We start from the raw sequence: 23,334 nt of genomic DNA, 5'->3' as shown, positions 1-23,334 counted from the left end.
CTCGATACAACTGTTATCTTCTTTAAATATTCGTATCGGTTTGAAGAACGAATACATGAAGACGTTTTGATTTGTATCTCTGAAAATTCATAAACGCAACTGAAATGGTGCGAAACCATAGGTGTCGTCCAAATCCCTCGTGAAGGGTGCATATATATATACGAATGCTAAAACAATAAAAAGATGAAACAATATGAGCGCTGTATAAGCTCAACATCAAAACTATGTGTGAACATTTTTCAAATATATGTAGGCTTTGCAGCTGACTCATTGCATTAGACATGCAAATACTGAAGTGACGCTAGATAGCAAACAAATTTAGCACGTTAATACTGGAGAAAGGCTTTTCTCGGCTTAGAAGTACAAATCCTATGTCTACAGATATCCTCTCAGATCGAAATCTTTTTTTAGTTAAGCTTCTCTTTTAATTCTATTACTACTTTTTTATCGTTACCAAACAAATCCAACTCATGCAAAGCCGCCATTGTTACAAATCCTATCAAGAATAACGCGTACTTCCAATTAACTGCATACAAATGTGCTAAACGGAGAATAAGCTAAATGAGAGTATTACTCTTCTCAGCATTTTTATCGAAGAAATCCACAACTAAAGGCCATCGATATCTTGGTTGCAAATCCTATATTGAATAATATGTGTAAGTGCTTTTTGCTTCCAATAAACTACATACAATTATTCTGAACGGAGAGTAAGATATAATTAGGGTAGCTTTTCGAGAAAATGAAACTAGTTAATAAAATACATGATTTTTTTAAAAAAAGAAGATTTAAAAAAATTTTGTAATAGAAAATTTTGAAATGTGAGAAGCTACTGAATAATAGCTCGAGACATTTTTCGAGTACTAACGTGTGGAACTGAAGGCTTTAATTTCATTTCATGATCAAAGTGAAGTTTAACAAAAGTTGGGCAGTTGTTTTTTCGATGTCATTTATTTGCGCAGCATTTGCAGAGGGTTTTAAGTACTGAATGAATACCAAATAAATGCAAACCAATTAGGCTAAGCCTTACCAGAGAATGCAGTTCCTTCTAAAGTCAATGGAATGACTAATCCTAACCAAGATATTTGCACAGCTAGTTCAAATAAACAATTAATAGTAACTAGGTTATGAAGGCCATTACGGGATTTAAGTCAGCTTTTATAAATACGTGTTTTTCTTGCAAATTAAGGAAAATGATTCACGTCGATGCAAATATTGGCTATAGAGCAAATAACACACAAACAACTTTAAGATTGCGCCTACAATTAAGATGGCTAAAACTGAATAAAGCTTAGTTACCATTTGACTAATAAAAATTCTTAGTAAACTTAACATTAAAAACAAAAAATTATTCCCGGTAAGATAATAATTTAGATAAAAATGTTTTGGCACTTGTACCGATAACACTAGAGTGCGAGTACTAAATCCGTGCGCAATAATTAGTACTAATTAGAACCATTTCATACAGAACCTTTGTTTTCTATTGTTTAGTTATCAGCACTCTATAATTTTTGAAGTCGTTAACTTGAACATTGTCAGTTGTATACGAACTAAATTAGTGCGGAATTCTTATGAGTTTTATTCTCTTAAGAACAGCTTATTCAACGTTAGCCAATGAAAAACATTGCCTTACTTTAATTTCAAGTGAAGCATGTGATCGCAATCTCAGTTGCTTAAGCTGAATATAAAGTAAAACAATTTTGGCCCATAATTATCATTAATAGAACTCCTCGGCTCTGGAGCGCTCGAACGTAATGTTGTCGCATTTCAGACCACGTGTCATTCCCTTGAGAATAATATTCTTCGTTTGAGTTGTATCCATATTCATGTGTCTTCTCATGTGCAAGCGAGCGCAAACCTTAAACAAAGAAATGATACTCTAGGGAATGACAGGTGGTCTGAAATGGGAAAGCATTACGTCAGAGCCGAGGATGTCTATTGTATGGTCCCTGAAACAACTTTTTTCGATGTTTATTCCTAGTTCAGTGTTACGTTTTCTAATCATCTGTTATTAAAGACTCACGTGTTTTTCTGTAGCTGTTTGTTGTTTTATCTTCTGTCTTGTTCTGCTAAGGATCTCAAATCGCTTACCAAACATTGATCCTAGCACTTCGAGAGTTTCCAGAGCAAGGTCGTGATAAATTTATTGGATAACAGCATTGATTTATCCACTGGATAAGGGATTTACTCGTTGGATAGCGCTATCCACCCTCGGTACAACCGGGGTCTGGTTCTGGCAAAGAGATTTTCATGTTCTTTACCTAATCAGTTGAGGGCACGAAAAGGGGCGGTGCCACCTAATTACCCCTCGTTTAATGTTTGAATATCAGTATTTGGTAATTGAAAAGCTCGAGTTGGGAGCCTTGAATTGTGGCCCCGTCACTTATAGATGCTCTACTAAACTCCATCTATCTAATCTAGATAAACTAGTCACTGATACCCCTATCGCGTAAACCCTTCGAGGGGTACGATACACAGCCAGAGAGAATCTGGAGGTTATCTCCAGTTGAATACAATTTATACTGGTCTTTTGTTATATCTATTGTGACTCTTCCTATTGATTGTAAAGCTGGTATTGTTTTTATTGTATTGCGTTGTCAGCTGTGCTGTAGAATTATATTACACTGGAGATAAGCCGGACAAGGGAGAATTAGCAATAGTTGACTACTCAAAATGGCTTTGGACTTTAAGAAAAGCGCTTCAATGCAGAAAGTGTTCAGGCGATCTATTTTGATATTACGTAACTTCTAAGGTTCTTCCTCCCAAACTTCTTTCTTTTACTCAATACTTATTCATTTATCCAGTAACAAAATAACCACCCTTATTAAGAATTTTTCGATCTTCTCTTTTTCTTCTTCTGCTTCTTCTTCTTATTCATTACCACTGTTTTTTATTTCGATTCCTTTCTCTTCTGGTGATACGAACGAGCTAACGACCTCCAAGCTAAACTTCACTTCATGGGGCAAGTTCTTGTGTTTTTTCAAGGCGTAAAGTTTCCCTTAAAACACACCGCTTGCTCATTCGATGATCTATGAAAACAAATCAAGAAGTTAAACTAAACCGTAAGAAATTTCTCAAAATGATTCTTGCACACAATAAGGTGTATATATGGCAGCTGTGTCCGTATGTAAGTTGTATCAGTGCGTCTGCTGTGTACAATAAGGTGCGCACAGTGTACCAGTTGTATCAGTGTGTCTGATGTGTACAATAAGGTGTGCACAGTGTACCAGTGGTATCGGTGCGTCTGATGTGTACAATAAGGTGTGCACAGTGTACCAGTGGTATCGGTGTGCCTGATGTGTACAATAGGGTGTACACAGTGTACCAGTTGTATCAGTGTGTCTGATGTGTACAATAAGGTGCGCACAGTGTACCAGTTGTATCAGTGTGTCTGATGTGTACAATAAGGTGCGCACAGTGTACCAGTTGTATCAGTGTGTCTGATGTGTACAATAAGGTGCGCACAGTGTACCAGTTGTATCAGTGTGTCTGATGTGTACAATAAGGTGTGCACAGTGTACCAGTTGTATCAGTGTGTCTGATGTGTACAATAAGGTGCGCGCAGTGTACCAGTTGTATCAGTGTGTCTGATGTGTACAATAAGGTGTGCACAGTGTACCAGTTGTATTGGTGTGTCTGATGTATACAATAAGGTGCGCATAGTGTACCAGTTGTATCAGTGTGTCTGATGTGTACAATAAGGTGTGCACAGTGTACCAGTTGTATCAGTGTGTCTGATGTATACAATAAGGTGCACATAGTGTACCAGTTGTATCAGTGTGTCTTATGTGTACAATAAGGTGTGCAAGTGTACCAGTTGTATCAGTGTGTCTGATGTGTACAATAAGGTGTGCACAGTGTACCAGTGGTATCGGTGTGTCTGATGTGTACAATAAGGTACGCACAGTGTACCAGTGGTATCAGTGTGTCTGATGTGTATAATAAGGTGCGCACAGTGTACCAAACACACTGAACAAAGTATTTATCGGAAGTGTCACCATGAAGGCATTTGTGTAATGACTTGACAAGAACTATGTTTGAAAGCAGAAATATTGAAGTTATTTTAGAATTATTTTAGGGAAAAGGGATTTTGGTAGTGAATTTGACCTCCATGACCGCTTTCAATACGTGGCAGAAGATTTGAAGCATTTGAAATAAATTCATACGTATATATATGTAAAGGACAGAGATTTAATTTGAGATTGAAAGAAGAGCGCTGGGATTAAACAATTAGCCGATGAGTCACTAATACTGATTGAGCTCCTGGTAGTCAGAGGCACGTACAGTTTTTAATCCTGTAATGCTAGATATTGATCGTGATGACGAACGTATACCACAGGCAAAGAATTACTGAAGGAGTTTAAATTGACCGGTAATATATTTATTTCTTCTGTAGAGTTAGGAAATTAGAAAAGCGAGTTTTTATGTTGAGGAAACGTTACGTAAACTATTGTTAAGACTTCAAAGTCACGTTTTCCTTCACTATGTATGCATATTTATGAAGTGTTAACGTAAAGAATGATGGACAAAGAAATGTAGGAAAGAGCAAAGAAGGCAAAAACAAGGAACGAAGAAAGAAATAGAGAAATAAGAAAAAAAAAAAAGTATGTAAAAAAATCCAATTAATGATTCAAGAAATGAATAAGAAAGAGGGGAGAAACTATAAAAAATCACCAACACATTTTTTCAAATGGCACAGCTGAGGTGTAAGAATACCTAATGCGCTTAGATTAATAAAAAAGTGTCAAAATGTCAAAAAGCTAACATACAGCTAATCTAAGTAAAATGCGCCTTTGTTTCTATTTATTCAAAACTACCAAAAAAATATTTTGAGGGGCTATTAGATAATGAAGCGATTCATAGTTAATTATCGAAAAAATCGCGCATGTGCGGTGATAGGTGCCAAGGTCATCCTCAAATATAGAAATCGAGAGAATCCAAGAAGATGCCTGCGGAAGAGGCTAGACTTAACGAAATCTGCCGGATGACTTGCTTAGATAGTTAGCTGTTCATTATATTCAGATAGTAAGTGACTGACAAGAGAATATCAAGACTTACGTCTATGCCGATTACAAGGCGGATGAACACCAAGGCATGGTACCAGAAGACGTAGAATCTTCCAGTAACTTTGTCGAAACTGAATGCTGAATATCCCGTACACGAGTGGATGGAGTAGAGAATTGATGGTGAGGCTTGATAAGGCGTACACTGCTGTTAGTTCGTTAATTTCTTGGTCTAGTTGATTGAGCAATAATAAAACCTGAAACAAGAAAAAAAACACAAAGACTTTCCTTTAAAATACCTTTTCAGTTGGGGCGAGGGAGCAGATTTTCCTTATTCACAGCATGTGCGATTGCCTTGAGTATTATTTTTTTGTTTAATAGTAAAGCTTGGAATCGTATCCCCCAAAGTCCGGTTAATCAAGTTTTTTAAACCCTGATTAAAATCTAATAAAACTGATAGAGGGGAACTTTTGATGGACTTATTTCCCATACAGATAGAGGTAGTAGTGATAGAATTAAGATAATTTCAAATTTTATAAACACCGTGGATCTGGGAAGTTAAAGTGGCTCAATTGTTCGCGTCAAAGAAGAAAACTATTCTCTCCATTAACACACAAAGGGGAAAATATATTTTCAATTTGTGCTCTCCCTTTATTATTATTATTATCAATATCTTTAGCCTTTTTTTCCTGCCACAAGTAGATGTTTTGGCGCCAAAACTATGCAAGCGCGTGACAGAACTGCTACGAGTGGGCGAAGGTTTCCGACAATCTGCCGAAGTAGAGACCCTAAAGACATTACTTCGGTGATGAACAAAAATTTCTTGTACTCCAAATAATTACCAGCTTTTTCTTGGACGACAACGGACTGATCATCAATATTATTCAAACCTTAAACTTCAGTCAAATATCTTGCTAGATACGTAAATTAGGCTAAGAAAATCTCCCAAGTGGACCCCATAGCTGGACCAGATTGATTCAACAAGAGTTTCAGCGTCTTTAACTAAACATGAGATGTTATATTCTTCTCGAGGAAATAAAAAAATTAAGGAACAATTGAAGAACTCATTAGCAAAACACCTGCATCAACATTTAGCTTAATTTTGCTTTTAAGTAAGCAAATCTAAGATGAAATAAATGTTTGCGAAATAGCAAAGTTGTGAGCAGTAAATACTGTTCTGGTTATACCCAAAAGACTGATCCTTGGGATCGTAATTTTCCCCCGTAATTTTTTGGTTTAATTGTGACGCTGCGTGACCAAGATCATTTCCCAAGGCTATCGCAGTTTTTATAGATATCGAATAATACATACTAGCAAGTTTAAATGGTTCGTATTTGAAGCGTCTTTAGGTTAAGCACCCCCTATCAAGCAGATGTTCTGGCTGAAAAACGAAGAAAACTAGTATTTCGTGGCCCATTTTATGTTTTGCTCTTACGATGTTTCTTAAGATCGCGGGGGGGATTTTTTATCTATTGCGAAAGAACATCGGAAGGGTTTAAGTTGCACGAATCGTCTCATCAACCTCCGGTATCTCAATCTTTACTATAAACAAACGAGTATATTATCAGAGCTGATATGAACTTTACAAAGACTAAGAGAGAGAGAGAGAGAAAAAACGGATTCTATTCAGTTGAAAACCCCCAACGTGACCAAAAGACTGACTTCGAATCGCCAAAGTATATTCTTGTGTTTTGACAGTTAGGATGGTTCCGGCATTAACATCAAGTGTGTTTGCTTGGTGACATGGATTTCAACCCGTTTATTGACTAAGAATTCTCGCTACGTGAACCCAAAGAATTGCAGAAGTCATTTCTAGAGATGCGTCGATATCTCTCTACTGAGACGAGTACTTGGTTCTGAGATAATCCAAATTGTTCCTAACACTAAAATTAAACTACTGCCTTTTTCCCAGCTGCCGCAGGCTTTAAACTGCATTTTTAGTCATTTAGCTCAGCTTTCCTCAATTTCAAAAACTGAATTCATCATGATTGACTCATTAATTAAAATTTGAACGTTAAATGCAACTCACGAAAATTGATCGCTTTACAAAGGGTGGAAAATAAGCTAAAAGCTAGTGTTTCAATTTTATTTTAAGCAGTTGAGTTTATTACTATTTGAGGTAGAAAACGTCATGGTTCTTTTTTAGTATGAATATAGGAGTTGGGCAACACCACTCGATGAAAATTACCAAAGAGCAACAAATTGGATTTTCCGGGCTGATCATATCTGAATAGAGTTGAACCATTTAGTTCCGCTGCCACAGAAAAAAAAACTAATGACCAACTTTCAGGTTTGGACTATTTTCATCAGTTTTCCCGGCAACTCATTAGAATGAAAAAATTAATGGCATTTTGCACGAAGAACGCAACGGTAAAAACGCAGATATAACACAAATAAGATACAATAAGTGGGGAAAAAAATCATATATATATATCCCTCGAAATAGTTTGTATTTACATATTATTTTGAACCAGTTCACCTACCATTACTGGAGTCCAGGTTAGATAAAACAGCGTCCCTAAAACGAAAACGAGCTTGCTAAAGACGACTACAGATGGCCGATCTAGTCTCCCGGTACACGAAGACTCGAAGCTCAGGCTTCCCCGTGGAAAGCGACCTTTAAAATCTTTCAGAACCTTGATCACCACAAAGTTACATACAAAAACTATTACCAGGGTTGAAGATCCTAGGATAAGTACGAATGATGGGTAGATCCGTTCTTGAAAAGTGGAAGCTTTTGAGATGAAAATACAAGGGCAGTAGGTGAATGGCACTCGGATGCCATTGTTGGCGAGTTTCATCAGAGGCATACTCGATATGACAAGAGCAGTGCAACAAAGGATTCCAATCAAGACTTTGACGCGGTGGATCTTCCTTATCACTGCCCTTCTGTAGTATACTGGCTTGATCAAAGCAAGGTAGCGGTCAAGAGACATGCTCGTCACCAAGAGCATGGCGTTTATCTGGAACCAAAAAATACCAACTTGATAAAGCTGGCATCCGAGCTTAGTACCGACCCAATGTCCCATCAACAGTGTCGGTATACCAAGACCTAGAGGAATAGCAACTGAAAATAGATCGTTGACGGCTAGAGCCCCGACGAAGTAGTCGGTGACGGTTCTGTTGCGAGCCTTCTTGATAAAAAATACAGCTAGTGCCGGCAGTACGTTGCCAACGAATGTCGCAGCTTCCAAGAGAATCGTTATGAGTCCGGAGACATCTACTTGGATCGTTGAAGGATGTTTCGCTCTCCTGGTCCATCTGAATGAAGATCCATTCATTTTTCAAACCCTTTTAGTCTACATCCATTGCCGAGTCTGCATGCGTCGACTGATCGATGCTAACACCAGATAACGTACCTGTATCTGAAAAGTATTATCAAATAATCAGCCTGAGACGGAAGGCACTCTATTCATGCCAAACTTAGAACTGAATATAAAACTTCATTTCCTAACTCAATTGCCAGTCAGTTTGTTTAAAACTAATGATAAACTAATACATCACTCTGGCTGCATTACTCTCAGTCATGCATGGTTCGAGAATAGACTGATAAACGTACTTACCTCACTCACACATACAGCTTTGTACTCCAGCACGTCTTGCAATAACGTTTTCCACAAGTCTCAGTGTATCGATATCCCACGCAGGATCCAGAAATCCACTTGTCCTTTATCCAGTTACAAGAATATATGTCACCCAACCGTTACATGACCAAAATATCAATATTGTGCTTCTAATTCATCACGTGCCAGTCATAAAGAAGCATAAAAAACGCGCGTGAGCATTAATTTGTTTTTATCTCCAGAATCTTCTGATTGGTTGAACACAGCCAATCAGAGAAAAACGTAATGTTCGTTATGAGGTATCGGCCTCAAGACATGTGCATTCTAGCTCTTTCTTAACGAGGGAAGCGGCTTGATTGCAACAAGCTAATTCAAAAACTCATCAATAATTCATAAGCTTTTGGACCAATCCGATGGTGCGTTTCATCTCACGTGAACGTAAACCTAGCACACTGAAAATGACTGGAGGGTTTTCAAAAAAAAAATCTTTGTTGTGATCAAATATCCTTAAAGATACCAAATCGCTAATTTCATGTTCCCTATGATACGACGAGCGGCATCCAGGATACTTTTATATACTTTGTGTCTCTCCCCTCTCTAGTCTTTGGAGTTTCGGGTTCTTTTCTCATGTGAGCAGGGTTTGTTAGGTCTTAATCTTGATTCGAGAGGCTCTTTTCCGAGTTCTTAATACAGTCTGATTTTTCTCCCTCCTCAAAACCTACTTAACAAGGTAAAATCTATATCGAGCTGTGAGTTCAGACATGAGTCTGTCAGACTGTTTCAAGTATCGCGGCTTAAATGTAAGTTTTTTAAATCTCACAATCAACAAGCATCTTCTTTTGCCCGACGCATCATTCTCTTGACAGAACGATCGAGTACAAAGACCAGTTTTCATATGCTTGCCAGATATTTTTTTCGAAAACCTCGACTTTTTGAGCCTTTTTTTTTTTTTACATCATAAATTTGTTTTCGACATTTTTTTTCATATCTTCATTAGAATAGCGAGTTGCACCGGACGTGTTGAGTCTTGTCCATTTATTTCGTTTTTCAGATCCGCACACTGTTTGAAACGCTAAAATTAAATTAGAATCAAAATCAAAAATATCCCCCCCCCCTCCCCCCCCCCCCCCCCCCCCCAAAAAAAAAGCTGGGACCTGATAGACCCCTTGTCCAAATTTCCAATCTGGGGGTCGCAAAGCAAAAGAATTCCCTTTCTTTTGAGAACTGAAATATTTTTTGATGTTAATATTGTTTTGGCCTCCGGGTATACGGATTTAGTCTAAGGAATCTATACCTATATCTCTTTGAGTCGCTTTCAATGGACTGGTGCAGATTTCAAAGAGGAAAAAAACTATCCAAGCTTTATCAGTTCCATGGACAAGAGGGATAGACTAAAACTGCAAGCGTGCTTGAGTCAGAAAATTGTTTTTTTACGGAAGAGGCACAAACAAACACTCACAGTATACATTTTAAAAACATTAAAAAAAACACACAAATAATACAAGAAAGAAAATGACTTGTGGCAATTACAACAGCTGTTCTCCCGTTCAGGATCTATTATCGAAAGGAAATGATCGAGATAAGTTAAAAAACACAGGCACGGTATTCAATTTCTATCTCACGGCTCTCTATCAAACACAAGATATTTTTAAGGACGTTCATGGGCAAAAGATCCCTATAGTCAGATTTCTTTTAAATTTTCCACGACGAAGAACATCATACTAGAAGTAAAATCCTATTTCAATTATGCACAAAATATGTAATTTCGATTTGATCCCATTATCAATTTTTTTCCTTTAAAGTTAGGTATTACCGAGTACTTCCAAAAACCAAAATAAAAAAGGTGGGTCCCCGACTTTGTTTTCGAGCTATACAAGATTAAAAACGTTTTTATGATATTTTGCTTGTCAAAACACTATTGGAATGACGTCATCACGATGAGCCCGCCCTCACTAAATTCATGCGTAGAAAGGATGCGCGCGAACAATGCCCATGAACGTCCTCAACATCGAAGTAATTTTAGCCAAGATGGTATAAAAGGGGTAGATTTTTTCTTAGACAGCGTGCGAGAGATCCTGTTCGAAGGCCTGAAAAGTTAATTTCCCTCGAATGCAAATTTTGATTAAAGAACTGTATCATGTACACGGAAATTGGTGTAGTATTATATTGGTAACATAGCAAAAAATTTCAAAATGATTCATTTCCTTTAGAAACACCGAATTATTTAATGAAAGTATTTTTTAAATCAAATTACGAAAAAATTCTCGAGTATGAAGTCGTGAAAAGCTTTGAATTCAAGCTTTCGACGGAAGTAAATCAAGGGCTTTTTTGCTGTATATCGAAACCATGAGATCTTTGTCTGATATAGGAACACTCGAGAATCAATAATCAACATTGGCGTTCCTTTTGTCCGGTGCGTGATTTATGCAAGACTGAATTGAATAGTTGGTTGGGATAAGGGAATGCCGGAGCCGGCGATATTGAATAGCCTTTGGAAATCGGAGCTGTACTACAGTTTAGATATCATGGATGGACAAAAAAATAGCAATTGACTAGTGTCTGTTTGGTCTAAGACATGCAACATCAAATCTTTCCGTTTCGTTTTTAGTGATCAAAACAATAAACGGAAAGAGCACACGTACGCAAATTGATGACGCACGGGAGTAGGGTAAGGCGAAATTTAAACTGCATCCGGGAATTTACATGGCGCACGCGTTATTAAGAAGTTAAGACACACGATACAGCATTGCACGCAACATTGCATGCAACAAATCTGAAGTTGAATCGCGCTCTACTCTTGCAAAATTGCGCGCAAAAAAATTCATCGTGTGAACAGGGCTGCAACAATTTCGAACCAATCAACTTGCAGCAAATATATAACCGCTGATTAAATCTCTTAACATAGCGCGCTGACACAAGCGGTGTTGCAAGATTTTGTTGCAACGCGTGCCACTCTGATTCAAATTTGTTGTGTGCAATGTTGCACCGTGTGTCCGCACCTTTATTTATGCTTTCTTGAATTGTTCTTTTGGCTTTAGATTGTTATGGTTATTTAATGTACGAGTTAAACGTTGGTTAAAAATGGGCGCAATGTCTCACTCGTGATGTTGTTATAAGAACGTGCGAAGTAAATCCAAAACTGTCAAGAAACTAATTGCAATAGCGCAGCGCAATCGTGACGTCATAAAAACGAAGGCAAAGGCGAAATTCGGACAAACAAACTTACAAGTTTACTTTCAGCAGATAATTTTCACAGCCGATCGCAGTTGATCTTAGTTTACATGAATTATTGTTGTAACTTTAAGTAAAAATAATGAAATCGGTTCGTATAATCCTCGAAGCGAATAAACAGAATGCAATGTTTGTTCGAATCTTTAAGCTATTTTTAGAATCAGTGCGCTGCGCCATTGTTGCGGTAAAGTATTTCCTGCCAACGTCATCGCAAAATAAGTCACATGCAAAAAATTATTTCTAATTAATTTTTTGACATTTTATCGTCAATTGCCCAGTTATTCAGTGTCGGGCTAATATACTAGTGCTAAAAGGGTTTCTGCTAAGCTATCTTCCCGGTTGAACGTACCAATAATACAGCAATTTTGGCCAGTATATAATGTTATGACGTTAAACGGTTTCAAAAAATTGAAAATAATTAAATAAAAATTGAAAATAATCAAAAGCAACTAGTGTTAAAAAATAGACATAATGCTTAAATATTGAATGCTAGCTGTACTTGGATCTCACTGGAGAATTCTAGCTATTCTATGGAGCTTTCATTCCGAAGTCCACAATCGAATTGTAACGACTTCTTGTTACATAGCATTGTGGGGCATAATGTGGTGAAGCGATCAAGAAGCTCCGCCACCTCCCGTATTCACTCAATCCCACAATTCTTTGCAACACGATGTCGTTACCAGTCTTCCTTTGGACTTCGGAATGACAAATAAACATAGTTAATAAGTTAAAAAGTAATATGATTTATGAAGCTTGGATAAGCAATTGGCATCAATACTTTTGCACCTCATATTTTAGGTGTGACATAAAAAGATTGCATGAGACATGGTATACACTGTGTCATGCTATAAAAAGAAAACAATTTTGACGATTGGGCTTCACTTAGGGACTTGGGTCTAATGTTGATTAACCAGAGAATCGATAATTTGTGGCAAAAAGTGATGGTAACCCTAAAAATCAGAGTGCATCAAAGGCTATTTATTTTAATGATTTTTTTCATCTTTTTTTTATAATCCCTAATTAGGATTTTATGCAAGAGGTCTCATTAACTATCCCGAGGATGAGGGAAAACTGGTTCTAATTGGCATTACAGTGCATTTTGGGGATATTTTAGCAGACATTTTTAAGATGAGTTCCATTTAGTCCCCAAAATGCACTGCAATGCCAACTAGAACCAGTTTTAACCCTCATCCTTGGAATAGCTAATTAGACACATGTATCATACATGTACATACTGGCTATTTTTATAGATATTTTGCCAGTTGAGTCCCCTGGTTTCCAAAGGTTATGTTTTGCTGCATAGGGTTTGTTAAGAAACCTTGGTTACCATTTGAAAAATCTGAGAAAACAGTCACTTCACATCAAGTGAACCTCAATGAGAGGCAAATGTTTTCTATGGGAAATGCTTCCAGTTGAGTAAAAGTAAAGTAAAAGTAAAAGACATATCTTGAGTCACGGAGTGATCAGGTACATGTACAGCGGTTGTATCAGTCGTGGTGGTTATATTAATAGAGGGTTTCTGCATTATTTGATCTTGGTTTTTTGATCTTTTCCATATTCTTTGTGATGGTGTCATGGAGAATAAGCTAGAAAGATAAAATATAATTACTACATGTAAACCAATAGATCTTATTTGTTTGGATGTAAGATTTTCCGATTTCAGATCTGGCATGGGTCATTCCATTGACAATGTGATTTATCTTCTCAGGCCTGACTAGTAAACAAAGAAATAATACTCAAGAGAGTATTATTTAGCACCACATGGACAAGTTTTTTACACCAAATGATAAAAACTTGACTGCACTTCATTCAAGTGGTGTAAAAGAGTTGTCCATATGCATGTTATAACATTGGCATCACATGGTTGATTTCAAATGCACTTGTGGTTGACATAACAGATGCTACAAAGGTGATAAAAAATCACAACTGCCTCAGTCTACTGGGAAGAGTATTAGGTGTATTACTAAAACCACCAGATGCTATGAAGACGATAAAAAATATCTGGTTATGTTAACTTGCAGTTAATATAACAGATGCTACGAAGGTGATAAAAAATCATAACTTCTTTGGTCTACTTGAAAGAGTATTTCTAAAACCAATGGATCAAAACTTACATAGTGGTTTCTCAGTTCACAGCAGCACAGCCTCAAACTAATAAATTCTTTTTCATCAAGTTCTTGGACTGCATGTCTATAATCCTCCTATAAGTTATGATTAAAAGAGGGAAATAAGACCTGAATACTTAGAAAACTTATTAGTTAATGTATAAAGTACCATCAAGTACTTGGGGGGGATTTGGGGCAGGGAGGTGAACTGTGTGCCAAGATTGGACATAGTACAATTAGTCTAGAATGCAGTCTTTGGAAGCCGAGACTTTAAACTTTCAGTGTATTTAACAACAGGTGTGGAGTTATGGTATAGTAAACGTTTTTAGGATTATCACATTGTCAGGCAAAAAGACCATCTGTGTATAATATTGTATGAGGCTTAACTGAATTCCCCCCATCCCCCCTGTCTATAAGGACTCTGTTCATTCATACATGTACAGTACCATGATTACAGTACAATAATAATATGATAATAATAACCAATTCTTTCCTACAATTAAAACTGGCTAAAATTACAATGAGGAAAATCTATATATATACACACTTATATCATGAGAAATTGAACTACATGTAATAAAATCTTCCCAACTACAGTATTACAAGCTTAAAAAGCCTTGGTAAACTCTGGACACAAGGCAGTAAAACCTATCCAGATGTTAAAAAACTTTTGGTATATATTTTTTTCTGAATAACTAGCCTGTGTCTAGCATGACTAACTCTGGTTAAGACAATCTGAACCAGAGTCAAAGTCAGACTGCAGAAAGGTTATGAATTACCCATATCCTATATTGACCATTGACCTTGAAATTGCTAAAGTCGTGAACGAAACTTTTATTCCCACAAAACCTTTGATTTTAGGAGTTGCGTTTCTATAATTAACAGGAAGAGATAACTAGCTAAAAACTAGTAAGAGCTGCATCAGTGTTTCTAATGAAACAGTAATGATAAAAAGGTAAATTATACACCGTGAAAAGATGTAATTAACAGAAAGGAAATGAATGAATAGAGTGCAAAAGAACAGCTTTTACAAGTTTACTTACAAGCTGTGGATACTTGACAACTTTTGATATGATTTTTCCTCTGGTCACAAAATATCTGTACACCAATGACACAATGTATAAATTAATTAAATATGATAATATCTTAACATCGCTGCAACAAGTACTGTATGGTGCCATGACATGAAGTATTGTTGTTGTTATACAACTTTAGATACATGATTTTTAATAAAAAGTTCTTACCGTGCTATCTGGTCTAAGAAAGAAGCTGCTTCTCCTTCTATTCTCTGTACCTCACTAAGAGCTTCTTCCTACAAACAATGGAATGACGAGTTTTGTTTCTTCAGTTAGTACAGTATATCAGACTATGCATTGTTTTGGACATTTTTCATCCTATAGTATTTCTTTAATTGTTTTTACAACATGACAAATAATTCAAATTTTTGGGTCACCCTTGGTGCCTTGGATTTCTTTAAGGCAAAGATGGAGCCAGAGATGTCTTACTTCCCCTATTTATCCTGGGTCTTGCTTACACAGGGGTAGATTGGCCCCTCTCAAACTGTATTAATTAGAGATTGCGCTGATGAAACTTGTAAAACTATCTGGCTGTAATACACAACTAGCAGCATAATAAATTGTTTACTGTTCTGTACGAAACAAAAAACTGAGAAAGAGTGCAAGAAAAACAACCATGTTCAAAATGGTCAAAATACCCAGGAATCAAGTGTGTCGAAAATAAATCATAATCACAATCCCTTATTAAATGTCAAAATATTATTAAGAATTTAACATACTTGTATAGAGACACCAAAATTGTTTCCATCTTCGATTCTTGGAATCAAAAGCTGGATCCACATCTTGATCTAAAACAGACATATTTATGAAGGGCATGTCAGAAATATCAATACAAAACAATTACATAAGAATATTGATACATCTTTTAAATATGTCCAGCATGACCTTTAAACAGAAACTGCAAAAATATACTTTTAAATTCCAATACTTAATTTTACAGTTTCATTCAGTGACCACGAATAATAGTTTCAAGTTGAGGCTGGAGTTTCTGCACATAGCAAAACTATACTTTTTATCATGCGCGGTTCCTCCAACCTCAGCTTGGAAATATTATTTGTAGTCACTGAAGGAACTGTAAAATAAGGAGTATCAGAATTTACTGACAGAAGAGTCAATCTGTGGAATCCACTGTTAAATCCCCATTGTTTTTATTTTTAATCTAATATATCTGACAATTAACATAAAATTCAAAGAAGTCCAAGCATAATTTACCATGTTGCATTTTTCCATGAGGATTTGAATGTTCGGCTTCAATAATATGACTAAATCCTGAATAAACTGCAAAAAGGAAGGAAAATGCAAATCTAAGTAAAATTATATGCACATGTTTATGCACAAAGGAGAAATTGCATTCATGATATTTATCTTGTCTCCTTACCTGGTTACACGGAACAAGATCAACAGCAACTAAAAAGAAAATAATACTCAAAAATAAGAAAGAGTAACTCTTACCAATGTTTTAATTGCTACGAACTTATCAGGACAACAGTCACGACATGGAAACTCAAAAATAAACACTGCTGTCAATCAGGCATACAGTTTTTTTCTCTGATGTTGACTTAATCAACTATGTACAGTATATTATGTAAAAGTACTGAACAATTTATTTGATTGAAAGCAGCGTATTGTCCTATTTCCCTGTCGCTGTTATCTTGATCAACATGTACACTGTAGCATAAAAGCAGTACTAAAGTATGGTTAATAAATCTACCAGTAAATTTAAATCAAATTTGCAGCGAGAGGCAGTGCATTTAGAAGCGCAGACCACTCATGCTTTCTATTAAATCATTTGCCACGAAAGTGGTGACAGGTTAATCAGGTTAATCAACATTAGAGTACTGAAAATCAATTAAATTGCTATCCTAATGACATAAACACTTTTGATTGCTTGTAGCCTATTGCTGATTATTCCTCAAGACTTGTTTTGATCAGTACACAGCACTGAAAACAATAGTAAGTTGTTGTTAAATTGTTACTAATCTTCTCACCCAGTTCTGCCATTTGTTCAATTTCTTCACCATGGGATAGCTTCCTTTTCTTGTTTGTATGCTGACAACAAAAAGGTTTAAAAATTAAAGCCAAATGTTGCTGGTCATAATAACTATATATGCAATAGACCTTTCCCAAATTCGCTTGAATGACCAAGAAAAAATGGTTTGAAGTTGATACTGAACTTGATTCTTTGAATACCGGTCTCTTCGAACCAGTCTTTTTGACCCAGGTCTTTTCGAACCAGGTCCAGGTCTTTTCGAACCACCCATATACACTTTCGATCCACATACATACACATTCGATCCAATGCAGTTGTGAAATATTTTATAGATGTTTAGTGTTTTCTTTCGGAAATTTTACAGAAATATCACAGAAGAAGTGAATTAATCCAACTGAGTGAACCAAGTATCGTGTGTGATATGTGTTAGTATCGCTTACGAAATCAGTAAGTTAGCCCCCCTAGTCTTTAGCCAAGAAAAAATGTTTTCTCCTTCATTTATATGAATGTCCTAGTGAATAAAGTGAAGGAATATCATGAAGAAGTCCAAAACTTTAGAAGCGAATGATTACTGTTGTGTGACAATCGTGTATGACAATTACACGTAGCGTGTGTGTTGTTACTGTGAATGAAACCGGTAAACCTTCTATTTGGTAACGAGTTATTTATTGATTTTTGGAATCTTCTTCAAAAACGTTTTTATTTTCAAGATGCTTTAAAATACCTTTCAAACAAATAAAGTAGGGGAGCAAACATCGCGAATTAGTTAAAAACTTTTAAGTCTGTAAAAGCTGCAAACGAATAGATATTGTGTGACGTGTTACATGTGAAACTTGTCAATGAAACCGGCAAACTATCCGATTTATGTAAGAAATATCAAGGGTGTCAGGACAGATGGATGTGTGATTGTTTCAGTTATTCTGATTGAATTGATATATGTTTGTTTCTAAATGGATACTAAATCAAGACAGGTTAAAGGCGTTTGTTTGAAAAAGTTCGTGACACTGATGTGTCATCATGCCCAGCCAAACTCATAGTACAACGCGCATAGTTTCAATTTCTTTTTTGATCATAATCTTTTATTCTTTTACATTAACTATGTACACAGCATATAGAACGTGTTATATATGCTTTAGTTATATAGGTGGATTGAAAGTGTATATAGGTGGTTCGAAAAGACCTGGACCTGGTTTGAAAAGACCTGTTTCATGAACAGTCATGCAAATTCTGGAAAGGTCTATAAAGGGAAAAGCATAATCAAATGAAGACATTTAGAATAAATTAGATTGCTCAGTTTTCACCAAACATGCTTCCATGTGATCTCCGCTCTATCAGGCACAACGAATTAGCCAATCAGCAAATGTTTCGTTTGTACTTCAAGTATTCCTAATTTCTAATTTGTTAAAATGTAGCAAATAAAATACACCCATTAAAAGATTTACCAAATAACTTTTAGAAGTAGCATATTTTGTTGTCATTGGTGGAAAATATTTAGTTTTATCAGGAGATAATAGAAAACACTTGCAAACTTTTGCTGTGACAAACAGTGCATTGCGCGCCTAGATTTGAAATCTCCTGGTTGCCATATGATGAACTATCTATTTTCCCATCACTAACCTTGTCAACATCATTATATTTGCCATCTTTGGGGTGTGATATTGGAATAATGGACTTACTATGAACTTCAGGAATCTTAGTCATACTGAATTGACCAGACTGGAAAATATAAATATGTGCATTGCACAAAAATTAGTAATCTTCAACATCTTTCACACTTGGAATAGTAACAAGCTAGATGGAAAAGTGTGTAAATTGACTTTAGACATATTTATAAAAAGGAAGCGAGCCAATTAATCAGCTTAAATAACTCCCTGATATTTAGAGCCTTTTTGACAAGCAAAGTCTCCACAACCCACATTATTTTTTGCATTGTGGTAAAAGTTATTCAATAATCCAATTTATTATATAGTTAGGATAGTATGCGCGTGCTGATTGGTTGAAAACTGTGCTTTATTAGTGAATGAAGCACAGTGCTGACGCCATGCGGGTGCACGAAGTTTTTTCTTTTTGCATAAATAAATTCAATACCAAAAAAAAGTAAATATAACGAATAAAACAGCTTTTTCCCTGCTCCGTTCAGTAATAAAGCACTTAGGAAGCACTGTAACCACTCAAGAAGTGTGAAAAGCACTCGCCTACACCTTGTGCTTCTTCTTGCACTTCTTTCGTCACTTCCTGCAAGCTTTATTACTGAATGGAGCATGGAAAAAGCTGTTTTATTATAATTAATGTTAATGGTCCACCAAATTGAACTCTGCTTAGAGGTTCCTGTACAGCTACAGGTGTATTTCAAAAACGGTTGGTGAAGGCTTCGTCGCATGTTGCTTACTAAGCTTAAAACGTATTATACATGTAGTATTATATTTATATGTAAATAATGCCAGCACAGAACTTCTAGAAACTTCATATTGTTGTGACTTTTCACTGATTGAATTCAAATTGCTCATAGTGCCTTTTGGGCTTGGTATACAGCATACAACAAAACCTTCACCAAGATTTTTTTATATAGCTGTAGATATTAGTGGCATGCAACCCTTGCCATGAGAATAAAAGGACAGCCATGTTGGTTGACATGACAACAAAAAACTACACCACAGGACAGTATACAAAAACTGTACCTGTTTATGGTTTGGGATTCCTGTGCTTTTATTAGAAGCAAAGACATCCAAAGACAAATACCTCTATAGGGCACATTCTTGGACATTAACCTTTAAGAATATTATTACATAAGGACTGCTGAAGCTATTACTTATATTGCCTTAATTGAAGGAGGAAGTGGAGATGTCTATGAAGTAAGCTGACGATGACGTAACGACAAATGCAAATTACCTTACGACTCGAAAGAGAAAGTAATTGAATGCCAAACTGAGATTCTTAAAACTGTTATACGGAAATATCTTACCTTAAGGAGGCCGTCCAATTCAGCTACCTTCTCGGGAAAAAATTTCGTAATCACTTCTTCAGCCTAGAAGAAAGAAAAGCACGAATAATTAGGTGCATTGGACATCACGTACAGGACCGGGTGAAGAGGGTCTCACTTCAGAGAGATCGTCATTCAAACGAGGAAAACTTACTTCTTCGCTGAACTTGTTGTGAAACTTCGTCAACTGTTAAAAAGGAATGACGAAAATCTTTAAGTTACATAGATATGAGTTCAGAATGGCTCACGTTGTTAGTAGGAAAATTTTGTGGTTGGTTCTCAAAGCTTGTATAATTTCTAGAATCATTCAGATCGAAGCCTATCTTATTAGGAGAAACGAGATATCGTAAAATAAACTCACTTTATCTCTGGGCATTTTTCTGATATGTCGTTAAAAAGGCTTTATAAATCAAAAAATTAAAAATCCTCTTTTTCTCTTGTGAAGACAGCAGATCTGTTACAAAATGCCGCTAAAAAAAGAACCACGCGTTGATCACGCTGACCCAGTCCTTGAACTGCTCGTGGATTCGTATTCCGAGTGATTTCCGATGTCTCGTCGAATTTTCATGCTTGATCCACAGGAATCCCAAACTGCTACTGATAATTCCTTTCCTTTTCTTTTCTATTTTGAAATGTATATTGAAACAAATACTTAAAACTACTCAAACTACTATTTATAGTCATATCATATTATTAAAACTGATAAAAATAGCGTTTCCTTTAAAAGATTTACATTTATTTCCAGTTCCAACTCCAACCCCAAGGGAGGGAGAGGTGGGTAACTTGGACATTAAGTGTTCTTTATCAAAATCATTTTATCAGCTGGAAAAACGCCTGTGAGGTTCGTTTTTCTACCAATCTTAGTCATGCCATTTCTGAAAACTAAAATAGCACTAAACACTATTTCTTACTCCTATAAAGGTGGAGAGAGTGGGGGGAACCACTGAACCACCCCTAGTGACGGACCTGGGAAAGCCAAATAGGTGTATGATGGTGGTGGTTAGTTGAGAGCTCAGCATTTCAACAGCATTTGGTGTTTAGAAGATTGAAGTTTAATTCTAGCCCAGGGAAAAGAGTGTATTTTTCATTTTATGGACAATCACAACATTTCACATGACAGTACCTATGTAGCTGTTATTTCCATATGAGAGCACACAGTATTTAGGCCCATAGTCAAACATACCCGCCCGAATATTAGTTATGGTTATTTGTTATAGTTATGGTTATTTGAGTAACTCTTTTTTAGAAAAATATTCTTTTGATTTAGGATGTTACTTGAAAAATAATATTTGATTGATTAAAAACTAAGTTACACTCCAACTGAATTCTTTGATAGCATAACCTTATTGTTTAGACATATTTATATTAAATTATAAAGTCATATTACAGCTATTTAACCCACTGAAATATAAATTAAAGACATAAACAGTTTTCTTCCATAATTTAATATAACTAATAGTATAAATGATATATTTATTTTTGCTACATTTTTGGCAAAAAATTCAATTGCTTGCTTCCAATGGTCATCTAGTGTCTAAATTATCTTAGATTTCTTTTCCTAGATTCAACTTTTACTTTGCTTGATAGATTCAACAAATACCTTCTTACAATTAAATCAAAAACAAATGAATACCTGTTTGAAAAATCAAAACATAAATAAAAACACAAGTATGTAACAGGTTAAAATTATAGATACCAAAAAAAAAAATCAAAATATTATCATTTCTTTCGAATAATATAATTCATATTTAATTATAGAACTTCAAATTGTGAAAAAATTCCTTTACATGTAAATAATTTTTGAAAAGTTTCATTCATATTAAGCCAAAAATTATTGCAATATATTTATGTGTGCATGATGCATATACATGTATCAATGCACATACATTGCACAAGTCAATTTTAAATATTATGATTCAATAAAATTCATTTATCTAATATTTTTATTCATTAGAGGTGGAATATGATATCTGGTATTTGGCCCACTGATATTGATGTGCCATTTGGACTTGTGTACTCAAAAAAAGTGAAATTAGTTTCTTCAACTATAACATTTCTTTGGCCATCTGTCCCACTCATTGAGCATGGCCCTTTCATTAGAACATTTATAGTGTAAATGACATTTTTCACCACAGCAATGCTTTCCTCAAATAAAATATCCTGGACAATGTCAGTAGTATTTGCCGAGTAGGAAACTTTATTATGAGAGACAATTTTGTCTTGGATCAGTACCTCAACATAGACCTTATAATCACCATTAGTCTTACTTGGTCCATAAACCCCAATACCTTTCATATAAATGCTCTGATCTGTCATGAACTTAATGCCATCATTTTTTCTGGTATCACAAAACCAGTCACTACCACAACAGCTTTTAAACCGTGAACATCTGTAAGACTTTTGGAGTTGCAAGGGCTTTGGCACACGAGGAATAATCTCAAATGGGACTTTGGTTTCAAGGCTAGATATAAAAAACAGGAATATACTTGTAACTTCCTCGTAAGAGAGTAGTCCAGTTCTGGCAACTTCATCAGCAAACTCAACAGGAGACATCACTGGAAAACGAATAAATTTTAAAGCTTTTGAAGCAATGTTTCTTAAATTTTCAGGAGTTTGGTCCAAGTTTTTTCGAGTACATTCTACGTTTGCCCATCGCTTGACAGCGTGAAATAGAGAAACTTCTCTGGTAGTGAGAGAGCTTCTTTGGACAAGCATTACCAGTGTATTGAGATCTAGCTCAGTAAACTGTTCCGATTCCAATACTTTAGACGTGTGTAAGTCAATAACATGCCAACACTCGTCTTCTAGGAGTTTCTCGTTTAGAAAAAGCGCATGACTAAGCACTGTCAGAACATTATCAGGGTTCAAATTTTTCTTGACAAAAGCTATGCACTTGTCACCTAGAACAGGTAAGAGGTACTTCTTGGCCAAGTACAACACTCCAAGCACATTATCAAGCGTAAGAAACACCTTATCTGTATAAATAAAACGTAGGAGTTCAACAAAAGCATCAAGATCGGCATCTGTGACGACAATTTCACCGTCTTTTTCAGCCAGTTTTCCATAGAACATTGCAAGAAAGACAGGGCTACTGATAGCTAATACGTATTTATGTCCAGGTATTCGCTCTTTTTCGTTACCAACCAAGAAGTGCACATCACTGAGTAGCTCATTTTTAAACATCTTTTCATTTCTTTCGCGAACAGTAGAGGCTTTGAGCTGCCATTTATCGGAACTCATAGTCAACCCCTCCACTGCAGCCATCTTTGTTGACATTTTTGAATGAATGAAAATGACGTCGAACTGGTTTATGGGTAATTTTAAAGATCCGCGCACAGGCAACCCAATAACTGATTTTATAGTTACCCATTATTTTAAAATTGCCAACT

General features: G+C 35.9%; 2 protein-coding genes and 1 pseudogene across 3 annotated transcripts; all 3 read right to left on the bottom strand.

Moving 5' to 3' along the window:
- Positions 1-873: 873 nt before the first annotated feature.
- LOC116301821 (G protein-coupled receptor 52) lies at positions 874-8,701 on the bottom strand. Of its 2 annotated transcripts, XM_031710947.2 has the most exons (4): positions 8,564-8,701; positions 7,484-8,365; positions 5,056-5,257; positions 874-3,026 (listed from the first exon to the last, which is right to left on the bottom strand). In XM_031710947.2, the coding sequence occupies exons 2-4, from the start codon at positions 8,279-8,281 to the stop codon at positions 2,953-2,955; spliced, it is 1,074 nt and encodes a 357-aa protein (XP_031566807.1). In that variant the 5' UTR covers positions 8,282-8,365; positions 8,564-8,701; the 3' UTR covers positions 874-2,952. The 2 variants fall into 2 exon arrangements, with proteins under 2 accessions (XP_031566807.1, XP_031566808.1); XM_031710948.2 differs by lacking the exon at positions 8,564-8,701 and having other exon boundaries at positions 7,484-8,524.
- Positions 8,702-12,171: 3,470 nt separating this feature from the next.
- On the bottom strand, positions 12,172-20,443 carry LOC116301822 (proteasome activator complex subunit 3). Its single transcript, XM_031710949.2, has 12 exons — positions 20,307-20,443; positions 20,100-20,132; positions 19,928-19,990; positions 18,583-18,681; positions 16,964-17,024; positions 16,354-16,382; positions 16,188-16,253; positions 15,695-15,763; positions 15,144-15,211; positions 14,943-14,997; positions 13,909-13,995; positions 12,172-13,380 (listed from the first exon to the last, which is right to left on the bottom strand). The coding sequence occupies exons 1-12, from the start codon at positions 20,319-20,321 to the stop codon at positions 13,300-13,302; spliced, it is 726 nt and encodes a 241-aa protein (XP_031566809.1). The 5' UTR covers positions 20,322-20,443; the 3' UTR covers positions 12,172-13,299.
- Positions 20,444-21,840: 1,397 nt separating this feature from the next.
- Positions 21,841-23,221, bottom strand: LOC116301820 (BTB/POZ domain-containing protein 6 pseudogene; annotated as a pseudogene).
- Positions 23,222-23,334: the final 113 nt, after the last annotated feature.

The sequence above is a fragment of the Actinia tenebrosa genome, unplaced genomic scaffold, assembly GCF_029948245.1.
Source record: "Actinia tenebrosa isolate PJP-AT-01 unplaced genomic scaffold, QUT_ActTen_1.0 PGA_scaffold4__44_contigs__length_22323623, whole genome shotgun sequence".
Classification (NCBI taxonomy): domain Eukaryota; kingdom Metazoa; phylum Cnidaria; class Anthozoa; order Actiniaria; family Actiniidae; genus Actinia; species Actinia tenebrosa.
This window is presented reverse-complemented; position numbering and strand designations above follow the sequence as displayed.